The sequence below is a fragment of the Sycon ciliatum genome, chromosome 1, assembly GCF_964019385.1.
Source record: "Sycon ciliatum chromosome 1, ocSycCili1.1, whole genome shotgun sequence".
Classification (NCBI taxonomy): Eukaryota; Metazoa; Porifera; class Calcarea; order Leucosolenida; family Sycettidae; genus Sycon; species Sycon ciliatum.
In genome coordinates, this window is record NC_088643.1 from 3527205 (window position 1) to 3554444 (window position 27240).

At 48.2% G+C, this 27240-nt stretch overlaps 3 protein-coding genes and 1 long non-coding RNA gene across 4 annotated transcripts; 3 read left to right on the forward strand and 1 right to left on the reverse strand.

The window, feature by feature from the left end:
* The first annotated feature begins 231 nt into the window (after positions 1-231).
* Positions 232-12941, forward strand: LOC135810234 (SWI/SNF-related matrix-associated actin-dependent regulator of chromatin subfamily D member 1-like). The gene is made up of 17 exons (XM_065323714.1): positions 232-623; positions 3853-3892; positions 4309-4431; positions 4723-4785; positions 5149-5208; positions 5579-5698; positions 6123-6164; positions 6609-6668; positions 7017-7115; positions 7440-7502; positions 7763-7860; positions 8417-8471; positions 8940-9020; positions 9819-9896; positions 10547-10591; positions 11118-11219; positions 12072-12941. The coding sequence occupies exons 1-17, from the start codon at positions 562-564 to the stop codon at positions 12120-12122; spliced, it is 1242 nt and encodes a 413-aa protein (XP_065179786.1). The 5' UTR covers positions 232-561; the 3' UTR covers positions 12123-12941.
* An 891-nt stretch (positions 12942-13832) lies between these two features.
* Positions 13833-17522, forward strand: LOC135810244 (uncharacterized). Its single transcript, XR_010552296.1, has 3 exons — positions 13833-14062; positions 15470-15733; positions 16715-17522. It is a non-coding gene; the product is annotated as an uncharacterized LOC135810244 (long non-coding RNA).
* Positions 17523-22134: 4612 nt separating this feature from the next.
* LOC135805337 (uncharacterized) lies at positions 22135-23169 on the forward strand. Its single transcript, XM_065319718.1, has one exon. It carries the CDS (start codon positions 22135-22137, stop codon positions 23167-23169), a length of 1035 nt encoding a protein of 344 aa, XP_065175790.1.
* A 550-nt stretch (positions 23170-23719) lies between these two features.
* Positions 23720-26646, reverse strand: LOC135806278 (uncharacterized). The gene is made up of 2 exons (XM_065320799.1): positions 26374-26646; positions 23720-25715 (listed from the first exon to the last, which is right to left on the reverse strand). The coding sequence occupies exons 1-2, from the start codon at positions 26484-26486 to the stop codon at positions 23720-23722; spliced, it is 2109 nt and encodes a 702-aa protein (XP_065176871.1). The 5' UTR covers positions 26487-26646.
* Positions 26647-27240: the final 594 nt, after the last annotated feature.

Consider the following 27240-nt stretch of genomic DNA (forward strand, 5'->3'; position numbering starts at 1 on the left):
TAGTACTCTGCATCACGCACGTTCGACACTGACGACAGGCGCACAAACCAGGAAAATTCCGCATCTACTGATATAATAATTATGACTGGAGCTACAAAATCTGCATCCGACCTCAAACCAAAAACCGACCAACTTTTCGCGTTTTTGCGCTTTTATTTCTTTTTTTGCCTTTTTGATGAGTTTTCGATACTTTTCTTTTTTTTGAAAAATGAAGAAAACGACACTCGATGATATCGAGCTAGCTTGGCCATTGAGAACATCACTGAAGAATACTGATAAATAGAGCAGCGTTTCTACTGCGTTGTACTAACTTGTAGAAGACTTAGTAAAGGAGTCTATTGCTAACTGGCAATAGGCGCTGCTGGATAACTTTGTTAGTTTATATTTGTAGTGAACTGCATGTATATCAATTTTGTTGTAGCACTGTGGTGCAAGGTTGCAAAACATTTGTTTCTTGCTGCACGTCTTATTTCGTAGTTTGGAGGTTCCTATCCTGCATCCTCGCTTGGTTCATTGTTATTGATCACCTAGTAGTAATTACCAATGACAATTCGGTGAGGTATGGCTGATTCACATGCACACCCGTATGCGAAGAAGTCAGAGACGAAGTCTAAATCTCGCAGGTACACATCTTGACCAAACTTGACTGTTCTGTGCATTTCTCTTTCACGCGATATTTTCATTATTTTATAGCATTTGGGGTATGAAATAGAGTCCTTGATCCTTTGGCACAGCTACAGGCGTGTAGGTGTATAACGTTGTACATATGTAATACATAACGGTGAAGGGAACACCAACATCAAGGATTCGAATGTTGCATTTTGTTATCAAACAGAATTACAGATGGAGCGGACTCGCTCCCTTCTATTTACACTGCAACGTTCGAACACATTTTCGTAGTTAAAACAACGTTTCGGCATATAGCCCTCATCAGGTTTGCAATGATGTGCACTCTACAAAGGAGCAGTAAATATACTGTGCTGTGCTGTGTTTGCGCCAAATGTGTCAGCTACAAAGGTGGCGAAAGGGATTGGTGATATATTAATATCCAGATACGATATATTCACAGTAGTGCCCAGCCAGCATTAGTGTTTACTTGCGGCCGCAAGTTGCGGATTTCAACAGCTTCTCGCAGTTTTCTGCTTGCTCTGTCGCCTGCCCTTGCCAGGACTGACACAGCCGAGAACACACTATCCGCAGCAGCTATACTCTCGCCAGAATGTTTGTCGCGCACGTGGTCACCCCATGGCTTATCGAGAGTGCGACGGCGTGCCTCGCCATTGTGCTCCCGAATTCTTGTTTCCAAGGAGCGTTCCGTCTCCCCTACATACGTTTCCCGGCACCATTTGCATTGCAATTCGTAGACTACATTCTTTGTCATACATACTCGTTCGCCTCCAGACTCACAGGTAATGCAAGGCCCTAGTGGACGTCCTCTTCGTCTTTTTCAGTAATGTTGGGCTCGTTTACGCACTTGGGTGGTAACAGCGCCGAACGGCACAGTTGACGCCTGAGGCTGCCCGAGTGCTCGTATACGACACGTACCGGCAACTTGTATTTCCGTATTGCTTTTCGATAAGCCATGGGGTTACCACGTGCGCGACAAACATTCTGGCGAGAGTATAGCTGCTGCGGATAGTGTGTTCTCGGCTGTGTCAGTCCTGGCAAGGGCAGGCGACAGAGCAAGCAGAAAACTGCGAGAAGCTGTTGAAATCCGCAACTTGCGGCCGCAAGTAAACACTAATGCTGGCTGGGCACTACTGTGAATATATCGTATCTGGATATTAATATATCACCAATCCCTTTCGCCACCTTTGTAGCTGACACATTTGGCGCAAACACAGCACAGCACAGTATATTTACTGCTCCTTTGTAGAGTGCACATCATTGCAAACCTGATGAGGGCTATATGCCGAAACGTTGTTTTAACTACGAAAATGTGTTCGAACGTTGCAGTGTAAATAGAAGGGAGCGAGTCCGCTCCATCTGTAATTCTGTATGAAACTGCAGGAGGCCTCACCGCTTCTAATCTCTTGTTATCAAACTTCTATACAATGAACCATACCGCTGAAAACAGGTTTTTAAGCCATGGCAAGATCCATCAGATCGAGAAAACACGGCGAAGCGCCATTGCGGAAGTATTTGAAAAGTATTTCTTTCACAGAACGTACAGTTGTATAATACTGAACTGACGAAAAACTGGAACTCGCACCTTGCATGACCCTCAATCAATTGACACTTACATTTTTGGAAAGCCGAAAGTCGAGAGGTTTGCCATTCCCCTCCCCTCTATGTACCACCACACGTAGAAGAGCTAGACATTAAGAGGTTGACCATTTCCCTCCCCTCTACACGCCACCACACATAGAATTTGAAAGAAATGCAAAGCACATTTTGCATTTCGCACGCGTCGCCATGACGATTTCTACTGTAATTGTAGCAAGAAGGACCCATGAGTGTGTGTGTGTGTGATCCCCGGTAGCCTAATCGGTAGGGCACTGTCCCGGAAAGACAGGTGTGCTGTAGGGGTCAAAGGGGTGTACCGGGTACCCGACCGGTAATCTCAGGTACCGTTAGTAAAAGGGTACCCGTTTTGGATTTTGATGAACCAGTCAGTACGAAGCAACACTCTTGGGATCGTGTATTCCAGGCAGGAGTCAATTATTTACAACTCCACGCTGGATGTCTGCATTGTTGTTGCATTTTCGCACCTAGTAGATCTACTCCTGCGACTATCAGACACCAATCGATTTGCGAATCACCATGTGATATCAAAATGCAACCCGAGAACAGATTAATTAAAATCTTGATTTATGTGAAAATTGCGCAAAAAACTTAAACATGGCTGCTAAAGGGTACCCGTTAACCCGCCTGTTAACCTTTTGAGCACGCGTGACGTTCTGACACGTCATGACCACTGCCACTGTGACACGTGTGACGTTCTAGAACGTCACGAGTCAGAGCGGAACTACATCGATACCGCGTTTCTTCCGTGGCGTGGCGTCGAGCTGTACCGCTGCACAGAGGACTCCTAGGATGTACGAGTACAGTAACAAAAAAATGCGAGTCGCTCCGTACGTTTGAACTGGAGTTACATGCGCTTGCATACATTTCAAAATACCAATTTCGCGTAAAACTACCTTTATGAAAACGGTCATAACTTTTGTAATCTTTGTCGTATTTCCAAAACAAAAACAGTTCTGTGCTCAGGATACATGAAAGAATCGTTTGAAATCAAGTTTGCTCACATAGAGTGAATTTAAAATTTTTACTGCGTGGCAGAGGTTTTCAATGGACCCGGGCTCAAAGAAAATTACCCGTTCGTTAGTTAAAGGTACACCCGTTTGACCCCTAGCTGGGTTCGAATCCCGCTCGTAGATCCTGCTTTTGCAACATTGGCGCCTGGCAATGGCTCGAACCCACGACCCATCGTACCCCGCGAGTAGGTACGGCGTGAGGACGCAGCCTGTTGGGGCAGGGGAGCAGTGTAGCAAGAAGGACCCATGAGTGTGTGTGTGTGTGTGTGTGTGTGTGTGTGTGTGTGTGTGTGTGTGTGTGTGTGTGTGTGTGTGTGTGTGTGTGTGTGTGTGATCCCCGGTAGCCTAATCGGTAGGGCACTGTCCCGGAAAGACAGGGGTGCTGGGTTCGAATCCCGCTCGTGGGTCCTTCCTTTGCAACATAATGCCGTTTGTACGTGATTTGTACCTACTGTGGTTGCAACCTTGCCATCGTACTACCGGTCTGATGGTCTAGTGTGTATGTGCATGTGCCTGCATGGGTGTGTGTGTCCATGTGTACGTATGTGTGTGTGTGTGTATGTGTCAATTATTTTCTTTCTGTTCCTTGCGACAGTCGGAAGCGACGAATTGCAGATGTTGTCCTTCCACAACGGGTGAGTGGCGAGCTGTCATTGCCTTGTTCGCTGGGGTGCAGTGAGGCTTGCTGCTGCTGCTGCTGCCGCCAATGAGCTTGTTTCTATTCATTTGTGGTTCCGGCTCAGCTGGACGCCACCCAAGGACGGCAATAATGGTTCGCCAATGTGCAGTTCACGGAAGCGCAGCACAGCCGACGTGTATAGTGTGCCGCGCCGTGAGGTCGCATCACGTGTAGACTGGCTGGTCCGCCTTTGCCATGCACCGAGTCACCCGACTACACCGTCCAGCGAAACTTCACTATTGTCCTGCCATGGTCACACATTACACATTGCTGGAATAATCTCTAGCTGATATATAGACTTGCTGCTATGCGTGATCTTGTTAGCAAGCGTAATATTGGTGCTGTTGGTGTTTGTCGCGCTTTGTCGTGTAGGTGCGCGACTTGGTGCCTGAGTCCAGGGCATACATGGAGCTGGTGGAGATAGAACGCCACATGGACATGATCGTCATGAGGAAACACATTGAGATGCAAGAAGCAGTGAAGAAGCCAACCAAGGTAGCGCTAATGCGTGTGTGGTTGACTTGCTGTATTTCCTGTAGTGTGGGGTGATTTCTACTCTCTTGTTCAGGGCAGTCAGTTTTCTTGACTACAGCCGATCCGGCACTACTTCTTCTCATTCTTGAGCATGACCTTGTTGCTCTCTCTCTCTCTCTCTCTCTCTCTCTCTCTCTCTCTCTCTCTCTCTCTCTCTCTCTCTCTCTCTCTCTCTCTCTCTCTCTCTCTCTCTCTCCTTTATATGTGAGTGTGTTTCTCTGCTTCTCTTTTTCTCTGGTTCTGCTCTTGTAGATCAAACGGAAGCTTCGACTGTTCATCTCTCATACATTTTCGCCAGCTCGACTGGATGCTGATGTATGTTTTTTTCTGTCTTTGTTCTCATTCTCTTTAATCACATCATTGTCTTGTCTGTGTGCTTTATCAGGCATCGCCAGAGTGGTAAATGATATTCACCTTGTACTCTGTGTTAGATGGATCGGAAGGTGTGTTATTGGTGTTGTGTATGTATGGGTGGGTGGGGGGATAATTCTGTACACAATATAGCGTAAAATGGTACATCGAGCTTAGTGTATGTACATGAGTCATTCTCTCTCTCTCTCTCTCTCTCTCTCTCTCTCTCTCTCTCTCTCTCTCTCTCTCTCTCTCTCTCTCTCTCTCTCTCTCTCTCTCTCTCTCCCCCCCCCCCCTTTCTCTCCCTGTCCGTTCTGTCCGTTTCAGGATGCTGAAGTGATGATGCCACACTTTGAACTGCATATTGAAGGTCGCCTGCTGGACGATGTAAGTTCACAGACGTGGTAACTGTTTCTCAAAGTTTTGAGACAGTAGTTTTAGCAGAGTTTCACAGTTTGTGGGCTGTTTCAAGACAGTGAGTTGTATGACTGTGTGTAATGCATAAGTATGTAGATTCCTACTGGCAGTACCCAGGCAGTACCCAGGCAGTACCCAGGCAGTACCCAGGCAGTACCCAGGCAGTACCCAGGCAGTACCCAGGCAGTACCCAGGCAGTACCCAGGCAGTACCCAGGCAGTGGACCGGTGTGTGGAAAGAGTACTGTAGAGGTTTTTACCTCCACAACATTCTTTCCACAAACAAATTGTGTGTGCTTGTGCACGCATGTGTGTGCACGTGCACATGTACGTTCTTTTAGACCACCCAGGAGCGTTATCCAGTTGGTCGTTCACGGCGGAAGTTCACGTCTTTCTTCAAGCGAGTGATTGTGGAGTTGTTGGACAAGAGCAAGTACGGGCCGGACCAGCATCTGATCGAGGTAAAACCATGCTGGCGGTACGGTGGCGAAACAGTATTGCATTATGCTGCCATCATTGTGTCTACAATCACCATTTTGTTCTCTGTTGGTGTCAGTTGTACATGTCCTGGGCCCTTTTGCTTGGTTTGATGTGCTTGCCCCCAGCGCTTTAAGAACTGCATGTGTGCATTGGCCTTTGAGGGTAGTAATGCTCTGTATGCATTCGTCGTTGTGGGTGATGGTGCTGCTTCGAATGCAGGACAGTCTGACTTACTTACTGTCACACAAGCCATGGCATTTGTTTCATGACGGTATAATTATTTCTTCAGCGATGAGCTGGATGTGTTGGTCTGCGGTTACAGATGTTGTTTTTCGAATCTTTTATTCTCACATGGTTGTTGTTGTTGTTGTTGTTGTTGTTGCTGTTGTTGCTGTTGTTGTGCAGTGGACACATTCTCTTGAGCGGGGCGAGAGCGACGGGTTTTCGGTAAGGCCTTGCTTGATCGTATGTACGCTGTTTTCCTGCAGCAGGTTAGTATCTTGCCTGTACTCCACGGTGTCTGATGTGTGTTCATGTGCTCAGACCTGAAAGGTAATTCACGCAACGCACACATCCACGGTTGCACGTAATGTGTACACAAATGTAGCCACTCGGCCCAGCGGATTCACACTGCGCTTTGCAAGCCATGTACAGTGCTGCTCAATGAAATCCAGTCGCGTCACTCAACTTTGCCCCTTGCACCATTTCACAGTCCAGTATTCGGAGGTCTAGGACTGCGCTCTGCCCGGCGCAAAATTGAGTGACACGGCTGGATTTCATTGTGCAGCACTGCACATGTTATGTTTTTGCACGTGAAAGGCCATGTAATCAATTGCAGGAAATGTCTTTGCTTTTCCCGTACACGCCTCTGTATGCCTTGTCTTTTCCTAGATACGGCGCTTTGGAGATGAGACGACCAAGTGCATTATTTGTCTCTTTCTGGATTACCAGGTAAGCTTTCCAGTATTTGTGTTTTCACCGGTTTGCGAAGACAGTCGATAACATCTTCTAGTTTGGTGTAATGATAGAGTTGAGGGAGGTTTGGTGTTGGGGCCAGGGAGTGGTAAAGTACCGGTATTTTACTACTCCCTGGTTGAGTTTGTACAATCATGCACTTCTTCACCGATGCACGGTGGGCATCATTGCAGTTGCTGTGTGTGTCTGTGTTTGTGCACGTGTATGACATTGTGTGTGTGTGTTTGTGTTTGTTTGTGTGTGATGGTACATGGTGTGTGTGTGTGTGTGGTGTGTGTGTGTGTTTGTGTGTATGTGTGTGCATGTGCGTGTGTTTGAACACAGCCGGAGCAAGCAACACTAGAGCCTCGGCTTGCACGTGTGCTGGGGATGCATACTGCCACAAGGCCCGCCATCCTCAGCGCCCTGTGGCAATATGTCAAGGTGAGACTTGCATTATATTATTACACTGTCAGTAGTACTTAGTACCCTGGTACTCCCCTCTGGCATTACACTGTCACCACCCTGGTACTCCCCTCTGGCATTACACTGTCACCACCCTGGTACTCCCCTCTGGCATTACACTGTCACTACACTGGCAATGCCGGTCATTTGAATATACTAGTGGTACTGTGTGAACCCTGCACTGGCACTGCCATCGGAATATAACAACCTATGGAGCTTGTTGGCGTTCGTGGGACCAAAGGTTTGTAACAATGTTCTGTAGTCAGTATTGCTACATGACTGTACTGTGTTTCCTGCCTTTAGACTCACAAACTGCAAGATCCCTCCGAGCGCCAGTACCTCAACTTCGACAAGTACCTGGAACAGGTGAGCTGCTGCTTTCTGAGCATATTCTCATCCAAGGTTGTTGCCCGTGATTTTCCCAGTCCTTGAAGACACCCTGGGCGGTGAACAATGCGATGTGTTGTGTAATCAAGTTGCATCTTGATTCATGAGTTTCGTCATGAGTTTGCTCTTCTGCACACACGCACACACACACACGCACGCACACACACACACACACGCACACACCCTGCAGAGTTTCTTTAATGTGGGATATGTCTTCACTTTTGGGCTGCTTGCTGCAGATATTTGGAGTTGCACGTGCAAAGTTCTCGGAGCTGCCGACGTTGCTGAACGCTCACGTGACAACACCGGACCCGATCATCATCAACTATGAGATTGTGTGAGGAGCCGTCATGTGTCATTTTAACCCAGGGCAGTAGACATGCGCCACACAGGGCAGTAGACATGCGCCACACAGGGCAGTAGACATGCGCCACACAGGGCAGTAGACATGCGCCACACAGGCAGTAGACATGCGCCACACAGGGCAGTAGACATGCGCCACACAGGGCAGTAGACATGCGCCACACAGAGCAGTGGACATGCGCCACACAGAGCAGTGGACTGCCTACACGACTGGCTACACCAGGCAAATTGCCGTATTTTCCGGAGTATAAGCCGCACCCCCGCCCCCCCCCCCCCCCCCTGTTTTGCCACGAAATACAGACATACATGTATACCCTATACATCATCGTTAATTTGATCATCGGAGTATACGCCGTACCCCCGTTTCTTTTGGGTGAATTTTGAGTGTTTGAAGTGCGGCGTATACTCCGGAAAATACGGTGCTTGACTTAGTGATGCCATACTAGCACGTTAGGCATAACTCCGGTAACGTTGTCTCTATTCACACTCCTGGCTGATCATGGGCGTTGCTATCTCCTGTCCGCCTGCAGCAATGATCCAGCGGAGCAGAAGAAGCAAGTTTGCTACGATGTGGATGTGGATGTTGTAGGTTGCTCAGCTCCGCTATACTAGAACTATTTCGTTGTTCCACAGTTTCAACTGTCATTCCGTTAGGTGAACTTCGTTACTGCAGTCTTCCTTGATGCCAAGAGTACATGATAAATGTACTTCAGAAGTACTCACGTTGGTATCTCTGATGTCTGTACTGCTATGTCAGCTACTTTTGGCCGCTCTGACTCTATTGGGTATGTGTGCAAGTGTGTGTGTGTGGAGGGGGGGGGGGGGGGTCAATGTGATTTCTTAGGATGATCTGCGTCTCTGATGTGTGTACTAGTATTTCAGCTGCTCAGGCCGCTCTGATTCCGTATTTTGTGTGCATGCATGTGTGTGTGTGTGTGTGTGTGTGTGTGTGTGTGTGTGTGTGTGTGCATGCGTGTGTGTGTGTGTGTGCATGTGTGTGTGCATGTGTGTGTGCATGTGTGTGTGTGTTGGGGGGGGGGGGTGCTTTCTCAGGATGATCCTCTGCGTCACAGTACATCCAGCGTGCTCATGTCGACGGCCAGCCAGCAGGAAATTGTCGGCATCGTCGGAAAGGTGAGCTCCCTTCACCGTACGGTGTGCCATCCGTGTGCCCAGTTGTTGTGGCACTGCAGTAGTATCTACTGCAGTGGTCGCAACTGAAATACGACCCCAGCTCGGTACGCTTAGGGGCCGTCCATAAGTATCAATATTTTACACAAAACGAAAATGGGTTGAGGAGAGTTACGTTCTGAAAAATATTGATAGCCGAAACATCAATCGCACTCTAGCTGTCAAGTCAGTATATTTTTCGTTCAGGGGTATATGGGTGGGTGGGGGAGGATCATAGCTAAACTTTTTCGTTTCGTGAAAATTATCGATAATGCCGGATGGCCCCTTACACTGCAAACACACGGCATGTGCTTGTAGAGTCTACACTAACACCAGCAAAGAGAGAGCGCTACAGTTGTAGAATGGGAGTTGCAACCACTGTAGTATCTTGTACTTGTACTAGTGCTCTGGTCGAAGGCATATTGGGGAGGGTAGAGCAATAGCTTATTTGTGCGACTTGCCTACTGGCATTCCCGTCACACTACGTGTGTAGTGTCTGCTGAGTACAGACTACTTGCGGATGCTCCCCCAATGTACTACGAGTGGTTAAAGCACAGGCATAATTAGACAGGTATCTTCGTTTGCTATTTTATTTTACTTCACCTGGAGTGCCGAAGGGCCTCGACATTTTTCTCTGTGTTTTCGTACGAACCGTACCTGGTTTATTTGTGTGTCTGGACTTCATTGATGAGATCTCGGCACCTATATTCGATATAATTATATTTTTATAGATATAATTCTGTTCTTGCCTGGCCACCGCAGATCCATGAAACCGTCGACCAAGTCAACCAGCTGAAGACACGGCGTGAATTCTTTTCACAGTACGCTAAGCACCCTCAGGTATGTATGCACTTTTTGCAGCAGCATGGTGATAGGTACGCATAGGCACCATAGGCAGTTGTGCACATGCTGCAGACGCCCCTCGTGTTTGTCGGACACTGTCCTGTGCAGGGTGTTGTCATGAATCCTTTTTGGTTTTCATGTAGGCCAATACGTGTTGCGCTGCTTTCTACCGTAGAGTAGCGCCAGAGCGCCCCGCCATCTTGTCCTTTTGTGGTCGCATTGTGGGGGTGGTGTCCTGTCTGTAGGTCATACGACACTGACCTTGTACACACATTGCACGTTGTGCGGTCAATCTGTACTTGATTTACCATCAAGCGGACAAGAGCTCAACACAAAACCTGCTGAGTCTGACCGTAGTACACTAAGGTTCTCACACTGTACAAACTTCATTGCACTCTGCCGTACGATTTTCCTTTCCCTGGCTGTAAAATCACGGTGGGGTGCTCTAGCGGTACTTTACGGTAATAATTATTTATTCTCACAATGGCCTTTGTTGTTGTTGTTGTTCTTGTTCTTGTTGTTGCTGCTGCTGCTGTTGTTCTTGTTCTTGTTCTTGTTGTTGCTGCTGCTGCTGCTGGTGGTGTTGTTGTTGTTGTTGTTGTTGTTGTTGTTGTTGTTGTTGTTGTTGTTGTTGTTGTTGTGGACAGGACTTCATCAACCAGTGGTTGGTATCGCAATCGCAAGACTTGCAGGTATGTGTGCAGAGGACGTTTTCAGAGTTGTGAGCATGCAGGAGTACAGGCGTGTGCATGTGTGTTTTATGAGCACTTTGCTCGCGTATTCTTCTTTGATCTCAAGGTCAACATACTTTGCAGAAGGTAGAGGTGATGGGTCTCTGCTCTTGCGTGAGGGATTCCCACTGAACCCTGCTCTGCATGCCAACATCCATCTCATTTATCTTTCTAGTCTGACATGTGTCTACGAGAGAGACAGACAGACAGAGACAGACAGACAGACAGACAAACAGACAGACAGACAGACAGACAGACAGACAGACAGACAGACAGAGAGAGAGTTTCTCCGAGTTTCACGTAGTCACCGTCATCAGGCAACTGATCGTGGAGGGCTCTGCCCTACACTGCATATGGGTATTGAGCATTCTTCGGGCAGTGGAGCACGCTACTGGATTGTGACATGTGTCTACAACTTCTGTTGTGTGTCTGTGTATGTCTGTCTGTGTTGTGTGCCCCCGTTGTTTCTCTGCTCCATGGCTGCCAGGTGATGCAAGACACGGTTGGTAATCCGGAGGCGGAGAGAAAGGCAGACTACTACTGCAAGCCCTGGGCCAACGAGGCGGTGTGTCGCTACTTCTACCGCAAGGTTAGAACTTAGAACGTTTGCTTGCAGATCATCCTTCAGTGTTTTGAAGTCTTTCATCGGTTTAAATGCTCTTTTGTTCTACATGGAGATAGGCAGTAAAACTGGACCTAACCAGATGCGTTTGCCGCAGTCGAAACTATCCTGATATGAGAGGATCCCGCTTGATCGGGGATGCAAGTTTGATCCCCAGCACTGTGGTGCACGAAAATCTGCCCGGTCAATACAGGAGTCCTCTTGGTACAGGGTCCTCTTGGTACAGGGTCCTCTTGGTACAGGGTCCTCTTGGTACAGGGTCCTCTTGGTACAGGGTCCGGCAAACACCGGTTTCACTGTATGCGGATGCTTTTCAAATTGCTTGGACTTTTGAAGTCGGATTTCAGTGAGAGGGTGTGGGTGGGAGAGAGAGAGAGAGAGAGAGAGAGAGAGAGAGAGAGAGAGAGAGAGAGAGAGAGAGAGAGAGAGAGAGAGAGAGAGAGAGAGAGAGAGAGAGAGAGAGAGAGAGAGAGAGAGAGAGAGAGAGAGAGAAGAGAGAAAGAGAGAGAGAGAGAGAGAGAGAGAGAGAGAGAGAGAGAGAGAGAGAGAGAGAGAGAGAGAGAGAGAGAGAGAGAGAGAGAGAGAGAGAGAGAGAGAGAGAGAGAGAGGAGAGTGTGTGTGTGTCTGTGTGTGGATGTGTGGATGTGCATTGTTGGCTCTGTACTGCTTTGTTTCTTTGTTGTGTTATGGATAAAGGTGTGTATTCTAATATCAGTGTTGCCAGAACGTATTTCGTCCACAATATGTGAAACTGTCCCTAATGTCTGTTTGTTGGCCTCTGTCTGTACTTGCATGTGTGGCTGTGTGTGTGTGTATCAGATTCAGACAAGGCGAGCAGAGTTGGAGCAAGCCCTTGGCATGCGCCAGTGACACCTTCCCAGCCTGGGCACCAAGAGCCTTGCAGAGGTCCATGTTCGCATCAGGGTTTTTTTTGCCGGATTATGCGCAACAGTTGAGTCCTTGCTGTTGGGAGATGTTTGGGTACCTGGTACTATGTACTTGCTGAAGTCAACAAACCGGGATGCATCAGTGGACCTGCTCTCCTGGCAGCTTGGGATCATGCATTCCGGCTACACTTTGAATCTTGATGATGATGGCCTTGCACGTCACTACCCCCCCCCCCCCCCCCTCATGAAACTGACATAAAACACATGCTTCACTCAATTCTCTGCTGGCTTACCTGTGGCAAGAGTTGCTGGTGAAGGTACTACTTGTAGTGTCTGCCACTGCACTGCTTCTTCCTATGACTAGTATACCGTACTGTACTGTACTGCACTGTACTGTAATGTAGTTATGTATACCGGTCGTATATTCTGCCTGTCACATGACTCAACTCGCGTATCTCGTGCAACTGCTAGGCACTAGTACCATGCTAGATTTTCTTTCTGCATCTTGAGTTGCTTTCATGCAGTATAGGTTACACTGCGAACTCCACGCAACCCTGATTTTCTTTGCTAGTTGTCTGCTGTCGCTGCTGCCGCCGCCACTGCTGGTGCTGCTGCTATTGTAGCATATCCTGCCTCGCTTCCGCTCTTCGTTTATCGTGTGTGTGTGTGTGTGTGTGTGTGTGTGTGTGTGTGTGTGTGCGTGTGTGTGTGTGTTGTTGTTGTCACTGTCCATTTGGGCAGCTTCACTGTGCCGAACACATTGACTTTACAGAAAAGAAGGTGGCTGTATTGCCACTATTGACCTTTCTTGTGCTGAGTGAATGAACGGTGGGATTGAACTCTTCATCTGCTGACACCTGTTCCACACACGGTGTTAGCCGAATTTTGAGGCTGAGGCCGTGTCTTTCCTCTCTTCCCTGTGCATGACTGTGGATGGTTGTGAGTGTCTCGTGCGAAGGTGTGTTCTCAATATCCGATAGTCAGATTTGAATACTGCTGCTATGGCTACTGGCAAGAGTACATAAACCGGTTTATGTACTCTTGCTACTGGTAGTACTAGTAGTGTTACGTTTGGTGAGTAAAGGTCCTGGTCATGCTGCCCACACTTCTCAGCCACGCTTGCAACCAGCCGACAGTAATCGGTTAGGCATCAGCACTGCGTGGGATCAGGAAAGAGACAGGGGGAGAGGGGCAACTTTTTTGTTTTGTTTTCCGGCCCACAGACATCACTATGGCGTGGTGACTGTACATAGCTCGAACTCTTCTGTAGATAGCTGTGCTAGCCAGGGACCAGTACGACTCGTAGGTCTACTCCCTGCTGCATATGTATAACATCATGTAATTTAGCCGAGGTGTATTTCGGTGCCCGGGACTTGGCAAGTAAGTTTTGGGTGTTGTGCAATTTGTAGGTGACCAGTATTCCCCTAGATATGCCCTCACAATCACAGTCACGTAGACATAGTGCATACTCCAGTGCCATTTGGGTGTACATTGTAGATCTATGACATTAGTATAGACCAGGGAGTCTAGTCGTCAAAGTATTTGACGACTCCCTGGTATAGACACTACACTTTGTAGTTTTCTAAAATTATTAATTATTATTTACAGACTGTATGTGCACACCGTTGCCATGATAACCTGGACTCAACAGCATGGTTGCGTCATGATCGGTCGGGCTTTCTTCACACATTTCTTTGCTGGTGAGTTTATTTGAAGTAAAATAGGTCGATGTCGAAATAGAATGAGGATCTCTTGGACAACTGGGCATGAATAGACTCCTGAACCATCCCTTTGTGACGAAGTTGATGTACCCTGGCCCTGGCGAACCGGTACGAGTTTCGTTCATTGCCGGGTTTTTCTTCTGCAGCGGCGCAGCTCTTGAGCTGATTATGCTCAATCTGGACGTGAATGGTGTAAACTTTTGTAAGTAGCTGACCTCCTGTTACTCCCCCAGCTTAGGACCCTGTCCGGTGCAGTACATGTACATAGATATTGGATATATTGTCGTGTGACTTGTAGAGCGCAGTATTCCTGGTTTATATTGTCCTCGTGCACGAACACACACACGCGCACACGCACACACACACACACACACACACACACACACACACACACACACACACACACACACACACACACACACACACATACATACACACAAATAAGCACACAAACACACACAACTACGGATAATGTACTGGTATCGTGAGAAGTGCTGTGTGGACTGGCAGCAGTGGTACACACTTCGAGGAAACTGCTCACAAATATTTATCTTTTTTGAGATACCCAAAGGCTGGCTACCAAGAGTGCATAAACAAGAGTATGCAACTGTGGTTATGGGTCTGTGCGCGGCGCACTGCCTTCATTGCGTAACTTGCCTCCATCACGGTCTGAAAGCATGCACTCAAACCCACGATTTCTCGCACAAGCCCATCCGTTTTTGCTCGATTCATTCCAGTACCTACGCGATCCCTAAATTGTGGTGCGTAAACTCCAGTTCCGTACGAAAGTTCATTTCAAACCAGAGGGAAAGTGCGGTGTTTGATTTTGTCAAGTGCGCGGACTGCAGCTGAATGATGTAATGAAGGCAGTGCGCCGCGCATCTGGCCCATGGAAAAGAGATCACAGTTGCGTATTCTTGTTTATAGACTCTTGCTGGCTACCTATAGAGATTGTTCAAGGTCGTACCAACGGTCACTTTTTGGGGTCACGTGCGAGAAATTAACCAGTTCATGTTCACTTCGTATGGGAATGGATGCGTGGAGGTGAAAGAAACAGTAGAATGGCGCTCCACTTGATGTCCGACACTCGTGTTGAGTCAGAGCAGTTGCCAGGAAGCCCTTCCATGGCTTGGGCGAAAAAGAACAAGCTTCAGAATCGCATGAAACTCATAAAACCCACCTGCTCCCAACGAAAGCTTTCGTTTTTAGAAAAGAAAAGAAAAACCCGATTGGCACTAGTAACCTTGGACGGCTTAAAAGGTACCGTATTTTTCGGAGTATAGTGCGCACCTTTGTATAACGCGCAGCCCCAATCTTCATTGGGGGTGCGCACTTCAATCTTCATTGAAGTACATGCATTTCTTATTCGGAGCATAGTGCGCACCTGCGATTTAGGGCGTAAAATAGCACATCTAAAGTGCGCACTATACTCCGGAAAATACGGTATATGAACGGAACCTAAATCCCGACTGCGGCGTTGGTGTTGGTATCCACATGCATAGGCAAGTGAGAGCTGATGACATGCTTGATGTGCGTGCACACTGGTCTTACATGTATAGTCATAATGTGATACATCTCCACTCCACTCCACTGTTGCCTATGTCTGCAGACGGCACTGTCAAGAGAAAGCAAGCGGAGAAGGTGGCCGAGCGAGCAACCTACTGGAAGTCAGTCGGCTTCGATCCGGATCGAGTGGTGGAGGAGCATCGGCAGAAGGACACGCCCAAACACGAGTAGAGCGCTTATCAGCACCACCACCGCCAACATGCCGTACGATATGACAACAGTGCAGTTCGCTGTCCGTACTGTCGTTGCCATTGGCTCCATGATCGCTGGCAACTCTCTGGTGCACAACTACTACAAGCCAGATCTGGTAAGGGGACAAGAATTCATTTTAAACGGTAACACGAGGGGTGCACTTACAAGTAGTGAGTGAGTTTGATTTTGCCCACGAATCGATGTTGAATCCGTTCATGAATCGTCCCTGGCTATTCAGATTCACATCACCCCATGTGAATAGGATGTGACTCGATTACGAGCCGATTCCAGGGCTCAGGACGTGAAGTCGAATGACGAGATTCCATTCATAAATCGATTCGTGGCAGTAGTCGAACGCACCCACTCTGCAAAGAGTACTCAAAATGCTGTGTAGGCAGAGTGTAGAAGAGTCACACAGTAGCCAGAAAACAATGGTAGCGCAGTAGTACCGTAAAATCCCGCCTGAGCGCCCCTACCTCCGCCACCCTTCGAGTAGGTCCCGGTGGGGAGGGGGCGGATGGGGCGAGTCCTACTTACCGCATTCAGTACTACAGGAAAAGTACTCACCCTACGAAAATTGATCGTGCATCTCGTACACCGACCAAAGGTCAAGAGCCAGGAGTCGTACAGACCCATCAAAACCCAGAGTTTGTGCGATCCCTGGTCAAGGGGGTGGGCACTGTTGCATACAATTCCAACGGGGTCGAGCACACGTCTGCAGTACAGTACGGCGTCACAGAGTCATACGAGGATACGATCAATCACTTCCCTGACAAGAAGTCCGGGAGGGGCGGATGGGAGAGATGGAGCGCTCTGGCGGGATTTTACGGTGGTAGTAGTAGTGTAGTGATTGCGCAATGGGTCTGGTGTTGCATGTGTGCAACATCATTCTCCTCTAGCACTGCTCAGTGGCCCAGTGGTGCTATGTGGTGCTATGTGGTGCTATGTGGTATGACTGACATTGACTGTACATGTATAGCAACAGCCTTGCATTTCCTCTATTAGCCAAAGTATTGTGTAAGCTGTTGTTGCTCGCCTAGAATCGCCTCCTTTCACCTCACCTGGTGTGTGTTGCTGTGTGTTGGTGTTCTTGCAGTCACTAGCGCCTTATCTAGACCAGCCGGAAGAGGCTGTTGTGGAAAAGCCGAAGCGACGCATACGTGTCCGAGATGTCACTGAGAATAGCACTAGACGCTCGGAGAGCTGAGCCCTTTCTGCCTTTTCAAGGGTGGTGACTTGCCGCCGCCTTGCGGGGCGCGCACGACACAATTGCGTCTGCCTGCGTCGGAGTAGCCGTGCCGATCTACTGCTATCGGCTCAGCTCATTGTTCTGGTGCTGTGGTGGACCTGTTGTACTGCTGGTGGCCCACCGTAAGCTGCTAAGCAACATTGCTGCAAACCTGAGCTTGTTTGGTGTCAGTGTTTGAAGTGTCTGATGCCGTTGCTGCGACGGCTGCCGTCATGCTCTGGATATGGATTGTGCATCAGCTTCAGTTGCTGCTGCACCAGCCAGACACTTCGAAGTAGTAGTATTTTATTTACAGATTCTGTCGGGGGAATTCTCGATGCGGGGCCCCGGAGGTGAATAGAATTTCTATTTTGAGACGGTGCACTGCACCTGCTGCTGCTGCCATGGCTGGTCTGGTCTCTGTGTTGATTGCCGTGCATGTGTATTGCAGCTGCACCTCAGCTTGCTTGTTACCTACAGCTCGGGCATCATCCCGTCCAGTTCACTGCTGTGAAGGTACGGCTGGCTAGCGTTCCCTGCACTCAGTCCTGGATATGCGAGTCGTTGCTGCACTGACATTATGTATGGCTGCTTGTCTGGCTGCTTTGTATGCGAGCAGATGGGGAATAACCAATTTCTTTCTTGTTTCTTTACAACAACGAATTTCTCACCAGAAGTTTGTCCAGTCGGAATACCGGTAGGGCGCCATATGTCCCATACCGAAGTTTGAATAGCATCCGACTAAGGGGCTGTTTACATGAGAAACTTAAGCCCGGGCTTATTCAACCCTAGGCTTACGATGAGCCTGCCTTGACCTGTCACCCAGTCGTTTTATGGCGCGCGTTTACATGGCGTGGCAGGCTTATTCAGCTCGCCCCGAGCTGAACTAGCCCTACCCTTGACCCCGAGCTTATCCAACCCCCAGGGCCTATTTTCTCATGTACAGTCTACGGTCAAAAAAAGCCCTGGGCTTATAAGCGAGTTTTCCGTATGTTTCGATTTTGCCTCGTGAGCCTGAGAGGTTTTCGTCGTGGACAGTGCGTCTCTTTTGTTTCTCGTCTGCACAATTTTTCTTCTGATTTTTCGTTCAGTGAAGGCTTCACCTTTTCGAAAAATTAAGTGACAATTGGAAAAGCAGTAGAAGCCCGAGCAGGTGCTTCTTGATCCAAATTACACCATTCACGAACGGTATACAGGGCTTGTTTTTCTCATGCAAACGGCCCCACAGTCAACCCGGGCCTCTTTAGGATGAACACCAAGGGACCTATCAGGCTCCATATCATATGTGCAGGTGCCGGGAGTCATGCATTGTACACGTATCGTTGTGCAAGCAGCAGTTCTTTGGCTTTTCACATTGACATAAGTATGCATACATTCAACCCAATCACTGCCTGTCTTTGAGCACAAGGAGTCATAATGGCCCTTAACCTGGCCTGAACGTACATTCCAGCACAAACAAAAATTGAGTGTGACGGTTTTGCCTGCATGTGAAATTCCAGTGGTTGTCGACAACTCCCTGCCTACAAGCCAAGATATGCTACATTTGTATCAAGAGTACTTATGTACTCTTGGTTGTATCAAGTAACAACCACTGCAACTCACTTTCAGTTGAGTCGAGAGTACAGTCAAACCTGTAACTAAAGACCACCGTGACTAGCGACCAGCCTGGTACTACCAAGAGTACATAACCCCCTCTTGGTACTACCAAGAGTACATAACTACACAGTGTAGTTATGTACTCTTGGTACTACAGACCACTTCACCCGGCAAGGACGGTCTCAGGGAGTCGTAAAATACGACTCCCTGATTCATAATATCAAGAGTGGATAAACAAGAGTGTGCAGCTTGCGGAAAGGCCCATGCCCACGGCGGAATTTTTTGTTGACGTAATCTTTTCGACGACGCACGAGCTGCGAGTCTTTCGGAAAGTTTTCCCTCGTGCTCTTGGCCGGCTTTACACTACAAGGTCGGTGCCCAGCACGTGCTCTCACACTGCTCTGCGGCGAAAGGCGCGTTCTTCTGAAAAAAAAAGGTGACGTCAACAAAAATTCCGCCATGGGCGGGCGCGGGGGTATCTGCAGATTGTGCAGGAGAGATCCGGAGTTGCACACTCTTGTTTATCTACTCTTGATAATATCAAGAGTATATAAACAAGAGTGTTAGTCCATCGGCCAAGTCTCAAAATCGAAAGTGGTGATGCACTGAGCTTCCAACTAAACGCGACCATACCCAGCACGTAGAGAATATATCAGAGAACACTATTCCGTTTGTTGGACGTGCCGAATTCAGTCCAGGGCGTCGATACGAAGCGTTCTTCGTCGCCGAGTTTTTTACTGTGCGCTCCATTTGAGAGTGCGCAGAGTTCTGATCGAGAGTTTTTTGAGCAGATTTTCAAATTTTTGAGGCTGTCAGCTGACAGCTGTCAACCCTAAATGGCACTTAGTATGTGACAGGCAATAGGTTTTGGTGCCTCCGTATGCCTCCAAATAAGTTCTATCTTCCTTCGTTTCACTTCGCTGCTTCGCCCACCACCTCAGGAGATGACAGCGTACCTGCACTAGTCAGCTCTCGCTAACCCTGTCTCTCTTTCTCCGTCTTAGCGCTCGTCATTCGTGTCCTTCTGCTGAGGCGAGCTTGATACTGTTGTGTCGTAGTTTTTAGGCAATAGTGGCTGTTGTTCGCGTGACGATCAGGATTTATGGAGAAAGACGACGACTCGCCAAGTTCCCATGCAGCCACACACGGCGTAGCAATTCTTACCGCCAACCCTTCGAGCAACGGAACCGGCCTGAGTTGGAAATCGTGTCTGTGTAATTGTGCCACGATACGGATGAAACACACAGGCTCACATGTGACGAGATGAAGATAATCTCAACAGGCTGACGGAAATCCAACAGGCTGACGGAAATCCAACAGGCTCACGGGAACGCTGCAGTTATGGTCGGAGACGCGGAGTTATTTAGTCACTGGTAAATGTTGCATCGAGTGCTGTGTGCTCTAACACAATTGTAAAAATCATGAAAAAGCGAAAATAATGCAATGGTGGGGCTGAGTGGTGTTCTGTGGAGGAGACGTCGCTGTTTCAGTATTCAACGCCGGACCTTGTATTTCAAGTCTGTGGTCATGCTTGATCATAAGTTCCTGTATGGCTCCAGTGCCTTCTCAGCATTGTTGGCGGGTAAGCACCTGGATCGTGTCCAAGTACTGCGGCTCTGGTGGCTTGAGGGATGTACGGGTGCTCGCCGTGCACCCCTGCCGGCAATCTGCTAGTGAAGCTTGGTACCTATTGTGTCCGGGAGATTTTCATCCAGAAGCTGATCTTCCTAGGCTGGAGCTGCTGCTACTCCTGTGCTAGCCCTCAACCACTGGCGCTCCTACTCGGCTCCAGTGTGGGCCATTAACCACCCTGCCCGATTTCGCACTGTTGCTATTCCACACCGTCAGCATTTAACTCTGAGGTCAGACCTTGATCCCTCCCACCATATGCTATCTGTCCGTCTGCCTCTCTCTCACACACAGATGTGCGCGCATACACACAAACACACATGCACACACACACAGTGACACAAACATACACATAGCCAACTTCTCTGTGTTTGGTGATCATCATCTGTTTTCTGATGTACAAGCTCACCTCTGATGCCGATTACTTCCTTGCTTAGACCCGGTCTGCTATTAACTTAGACCAGTCTGCTCTCCCTTCACTCGCTTGTAAATCCTACTTGGAGCAGTAAAGTTGTGTCACTGCTCCTACTGATGTCATTGTTGTGAAAGCAATATCATCGCCATTGGTGGTTATTTTCCACCGTGCATGAATCATTAACAATCATCATCTATGTGTCACTGCCTAACCATCCTCGTAACTCCCCTCATCGTGACAAGTGCTGTACCGTTGAAACCTACTTTGCTTCAGTGTATATTCGCTCCAAAGCTCTTGTTTTGTTGCATAGTGATCTGACGCAGTGTGCTATAGCCTATCGGGTAATATGGATAAGATTAGTACAGTCGGCATCGCCTATCGAGTCACCAGGTACATGTATAAGGATACTAGTACATGTATACCGGCTTAATGATATCGGAACACAAATAGCACTATGTGTGCAATATTCCTTTCTAAGCTCACGCTGTGCGGTGCAGATAAGTCATGTGTCGTTGCCAACTTGCCGCATGTGCAGCAGGAAGGCACCACATGTCGACTACTACTTATACTGTACAGCATTGTGTGCTTACATGCATCTACGGCCTTGTGGATGCAATTGAGTCTCACATACATGTACATGAAATATTGCTTGTAGTGCGGCATCAGGTGTTAACATACAATGGCTAAATATTTTTCTCGCAATAATGACCGTATTCACCACAAGTGTGTTTATGTCCAGAGCCAACTCAAGTCCTGTATTATTTATGACCATGACAACAAGACTTCCTGGCTGAAATTCTTCTATGACAGGCATGAACACTTGCGTTACAATTGTTCGTGATTGTACGAAGTACATATTCGCTGTTGCATCAATTTTGCACCATTTACATTGTAGTGCCACTAGTGGTATCACCTGCATGCGTATTGAGTCAAACAAGGTTACCTCTGTATTAGACCTTATTCAATTACGTCATCCTTTCACCGCGCGGCCGGCGCGGGGGTACTGTTCAAAATCAAGCTGGCAGAGGCAGCATTTGCATTGTCTGGGCATGGGAGAAAGATTTTACGAACAAGAAGTCCGCTTTGCTTGTTTTCTTTTGACGTGACTTAGTTTTGGAACGTGTGTTGTTTTGATCCCTTACTAGCTAAGGGGTTTTCTGTTTTCACCGCTGTCAGCATACGTTCTAAACTAGCAATGCCGCACTCCTGTACTGTTCCTGGCTGTCGGAACGTGTCTGGGGCGAAGAAATGCAAGCGAGGGTACCGACGTGTTCAGGACTGCACTGGCAAATGGTCGATGGAAGAGTATCGTCTTTGTGGGAATACGGCAAAGCGAGTCGGCTGTAGGGGCGCTTGCAGCGTGTGCAGGACGTTGCCGTTCGCCAAGTTCCCCAAACCCCTGCCCGAAAGCGCTGATCCACATCTAGCTAAACGGCAAAGAAAATTAATCAAATCGTGGAAAGATGCTGTTCGAAAACAAAATTTGACTGTGACTGCAACAAACGATGTGCGTGTATGTGGAGCACATTTCCCAGCCCTGCAACGCCAGAATGACGATGAAGTTCCCTCTGTATTTGCTTGGACCATCCCAGTGGTGGAGCGCCAAACACTGACCTCCAAGAAAGCGAGTGAGGCCGAGGAAGAAAGTATGACGGTGGATGAGGAAGAAGTGGCCAGCACCGAAGATACTGGAGAGGTGGACGTTGTCGAAGAGAATCAGCGGCTGAGGGATGAGATCTTGGACCTGAAATCACAGCTAGAGCTATTGAAAGACCAAAACACGATCCTCGAAGCTCAGCTTGAACGGCAGCGTTTTACGGCACGGCAGTTCACATCGGACAAAAACATTCGCTGGTATACTGGGTTCAGAACATTCGGACAGTTTGAGGAGATGTTCAAACTTGTTTTGTCCACCCGTTCTGCCACCCAAGCAAGAGGTACTGCACCAATCCTTCCACTGGAAGACTGCTTTTTTATTGCAATGGTGAAGGTGTGGAAGGATTATCCGGAAGAGGAGCTGGCACGGCTAACTGGTGTCTCCCAACCAACAATATCCAGGATTATCCGCCATTGGATTCCGTTGACTGCCAATGCACTTCGCCAAATCCCGATCTTCCCGAGCAGATCCCAAGTGGATGAGCTAATGTCACTGTCGTTCCGCGAAATGTATCCACGGACACGGATTATCATCGATGCGTTGGAGATTCCGATAGAAAAGCCAAAGAACCCCACCACTCAAGCTGCCACATGGTCGGAATACAAGCAACGTAACACCGTTAAAGCGCTTGTAGGAATAACACCTGGTGGTGCTCTGTCGTTTGTGTCGCAGCTGTATGGTGGACGGACGTCTGACAAGGAGTTGGTGAGGAGATGCGAACTACTGAAGCTGCTGGACAAAGGCGATGTGATTATGGCCGACAAAGGGTTTGACATTGCATCCGACGCACTTGTGTATGGTGTTGGTGTCAATATCCCACCCTTTCTCCACCATCAACAGTTCTCCGAAGAAGATCTACTTACAACACGACGCATTGCATCACTGAGGATTCATGTGGAGCGAGCCATTCAGCAGATCAAGAATTATTCCATCCTTCGCTTCCTGCCGATCAGTATGGCTGATATTGGAGATGAAATCTTTTCATGCTGTGCCCTTCTCACTCTATTTAATCCACCATTGATGTAAGTTATTCTGCAATGGTCTCTCCCTCCGGGACTGTCGCGCACATAATCGCGTAATTTACATACTTCCGTGTACATACAGCTATTCCACATAACCTTTCCATAACGCGGTTGCTTGCGACCAACTAGTTACTTTCGTGCATCTCAAGTGACAGTCACTATGGTAGTGACAGCTATTGTAGCGTGTGGGACAGAATGGTGCTCAGCAACAGCCTAAGACTCCCCCCCCCCCCCCCCTGCTGCCATTGAATTTGTATACTGTCGACATTGCATTACTTGTGATCTGTGCGCCTCCTTATGTAGCCTGTATTGTTGCCTTCAGGACAGCACACCTTACTCCGTTAGGCATCTAATGCAGTACATTGTAGGATATTTTGGTGTTTGTTTGTTACATCGGACTTGGAATGGGCCTTCACTTTTCTGTGACTAAAGATGTTCTGCTCTGGAGCCGTGCTCCCAAGCAGATGTGATGCCGTACACACCCAACAAGTATCCATTCTCATTACGACATTATGAGTGACAGATCATGAAAATTCTCACATAAAATATGCTCTTCATGCCGGTACAACTGCAGCATACATAATGTGGCCAAGCTGATAGCCAGCTGGAGCCACTGGAGGGCCAACCACAGCCTGAGGCCGCCCCCCTGTGGCTGCATTCATGCCATCGTAGAAATAAAACGTGCCATTTTCATGAATATGAGACACAAAATGTTGACCATTTCCATAGGTCACACCCAGCAACCGGTATGCAGTCAGGCGGCCGGAATCAGTGCCTGGCACTTTAACCTGTAAAGGAAAATCTGCAGCAGAATAAATTGTGTGCCGACCAACCATTTCGCGGCAAATGCAGCAAAAGAATGCCACAGAGCACCCCACTCTGGAGCCACGTAGCACCTGCAACCTCCGTCGAGAATACGAGCGCACACCACCACAACGACAAGGCTGACTTCCCGGAAAAAACCAGGCATTCAACATCACCTTTACCTGGTCCGGCCCAGGCAGGTGAGATAGGTCTCCATCTGCAGAGATAAAGATTTCTGGAGTGACGACATCTTTCTTCACATTGCACGTGTCACATTCGTAGGATACTGACGGAAGACAAAACGATTGATTAAACGCTATAACAAACCGATCTGCTTCTGAACCATAGAAATTAATGTTCTGTCCATCACAGGGTACTCGGGGAAGGCCTAGAAGTTCAAGGGCGTGCCACCAGATGTACTTCGCTGCGCCTGGTTCGCCAATGTCAATGAACCCACACATATCCAGCAGGGCATGAGCTGCGCGGTTCCCACTTTTAGCTGCGTCTCTAAATTCATGAATATATATGTCATTGCTGCTGAGGAGAGTAAAACAAAACATCAAGCCATTGTCCAGTGGGCACGTATTGCTAAAATAGAACTGTTTGCCATCTTCTGTCCGGTGAGAGCCACCCCAAGGCAGGGGGTACTCTTGCACTTGTCTGTTGTCACTAGCATTCCCAGTCACATCCATGGGCGACTGCGGATTCACTTCCTCTCGGGTAAGTTGCGTGTCAGGTTCACCACTTGGACTATGTTCACCACTGAGACTAGGTTCACCACTAGGACTAGGTTCACAGGATGCACCCTTAGAAGCCTTATCTGTGCCTTCAGCCCGCAACTCACGACACGCCTGCTGCTGTTCGTTCGCCCGTGCAATGCGTTCCACCCTTGCAACCAGCGTTGACTCGGACGGCAGAACGTGGGTGAAAGCCATTGCCACGCCGCGGGTACTAAGTTCGTTTACGTTCTTGGCGAAAGTCAGCAAGGCAGTTGCTGGCAGCCGAGGTGGGGCAAGTGGCTTGTCCAGTTCCTTCCGTGCAGCAGCTACCGGCGTTGCGCTGCTCTTGCTGTACGCAGCCTTTTTAAACACCAGATCCTTTAGCAGGCACACTTCAACCTTCTTGCTCCGTGGCACATTCCATTTGCTGGCCTCTTCCGTGCAAGTCAATGCTGACCGGTGGTACCCCAGCCGCACAAACTCCTCAAGAGCATACGCAAATGCCGCAAGGTGTTTGCAGGAAGCGTGAGGAGGGCGGCCAGCAGGACAGCCACACTCTGCGTACAGGACCTCTGCATGTCTGTCCAGCTTCATGTATAGGGTATAGGTTTTTTTTTGTTTCATTTCTGCCAGCACAATGCAGCGGAGATACATTGTTCCTTGCTCTTCGGGATCCACTGCACCTTTAATGGCCTGCACCAATCCATTGCTGAATAGAAGCAGGGCATGCTCATTTACAGCCTTGAAGTTCATTCGGCTCCCATCAGTGGACTGACCATAAATGAAATAAGCCACCATGTTGGCCATGGTGAACATCGGCAAGGCAGTCCGAATGTCAACCAAGGGCTTCCACAAGTTCGGGTCGACTGGAAGCTTGCTTTTCGTACGGGTCACTTCTATCGACTCTGTGGATAGTGGTATATGCGGTGGTTGTGACTGTGCTGGGGGATTACTGACGTTGCCTTGTACCGGTGGCGATAGAAAGCTACTTTCAGCTTGGCCTGAAGTTTTCGCAAATGTCTTTAATCTGCAGTTGACACAGGAACACAAGCCACAGGAAGATTTGGAGTTTTTAGGCTCAGCAAGGAATATTGTCTCGTTTCATGGGTACGGTGTCACAAAACAAAAGTAAAATGACAAGAACATAATACAGGTAAAATGACTATGGATGCTGTTGCACACTGAGTTGAAAGCAGATCCCATTATAGCAACTCTCAGCAGAGTCGCAATGCTGCCATGCACATGGTCATGGCTATGGCTTCGTCCATGCCCACACCAAACGTAGTCCAAGTGTAATCCCCCCTCCAGTCTCTTCGGAGGCGTGGGTTCGAATTCCACCGCTGCCACCATTGTAACTCGTATACTCTCAGCACTCAAAGCACATACTTGTAGTTACGTAAGTAGTTATCATTCGTTCATTGTCTCACACAAGGAGAAGAAGAAGACAAGGCCGTGCGAGTGTGCGCAGAGCTATCCAAGCATTCCTACGGTGTACTATTTATGTGTATACAAATAACGTGTTATAAAGTAGCCATGCTACACAAGTCTACTGGTTTTTGAAAAATATTTTTAGTTCAGCTCCATTCTTTGCACGCGGGCCAATAACGAAAAAACAGACGCCTGGGAGAGTTTAGTAATTTTCGGCAACACACTACTGAGTAAGAAGTGAAACGAAGAAAGCTTACCTCCCAATCAGTTCGTCCTTCTTTCCGGAAAGGGGTAAGCCATGTTCACGGAGTAGCCTCTTCAGCTCAGGCACTCTCAAGTCGGCTAAAGACGAAACTTTCTTGGCACTCATAGCTGACGGACCAGTCGGTGATACTCCACGACAGGCACTGCCTGGAACTCGACGTGAGGGCTAACTCTCGAAATAAAAACAACCACAACTGTCTGATGTCCAAGACGAAAATTTTGGAAGAAGTGAAGTCTTTCTCACCACGAAATCTCAAGTATACCCCCGGCGCGAGCCGATGACGTAATTGTGAATAAGGACCAATGCTTATCGTGGCTATCAAGAGCTTCGATGCAAATTCCCAGCTGACGAATGGTGTCCAGCTTGTGTTCAGCTCAGCTGGCACTCACAACTCATAATAATTGCGTTCTAGACGCCAGATGAGATGTTTCAGCTACAATGTAGACAAAACGTCCGTGTTCAAGAAAGCCGTCACTTCATCTTCTGTCCATCCTCAATAGCACGGTCAAGCAAATACGTCTGAAACACAGTAGCGACAATCCGACAGCGGCGACACGCCGTCTTCTCCGAATAAGCTTCTACCGTTCTAATTCAGATAAAAAATGTCAAAATAAATAATAGATTTCCACCAAGCTCGCTAGAATCTTGCGAACCGTCAACATGCAGGCATTTCAAGTGTTCGAGCGTGCGTAGATTCTGCTCAGCGGCTCAAGAACATTCGCCAAGCGAAAAAAAGTCGATGAGAAAGATGTAATGGTGGACGAAATTACGAAAATCGGAAGAAGGTATTCGACCCAGTTCGACTATCCTGGACTGGATTGGCAACGTCCAACAAACGGATTCGTATTCTATGGGGTCT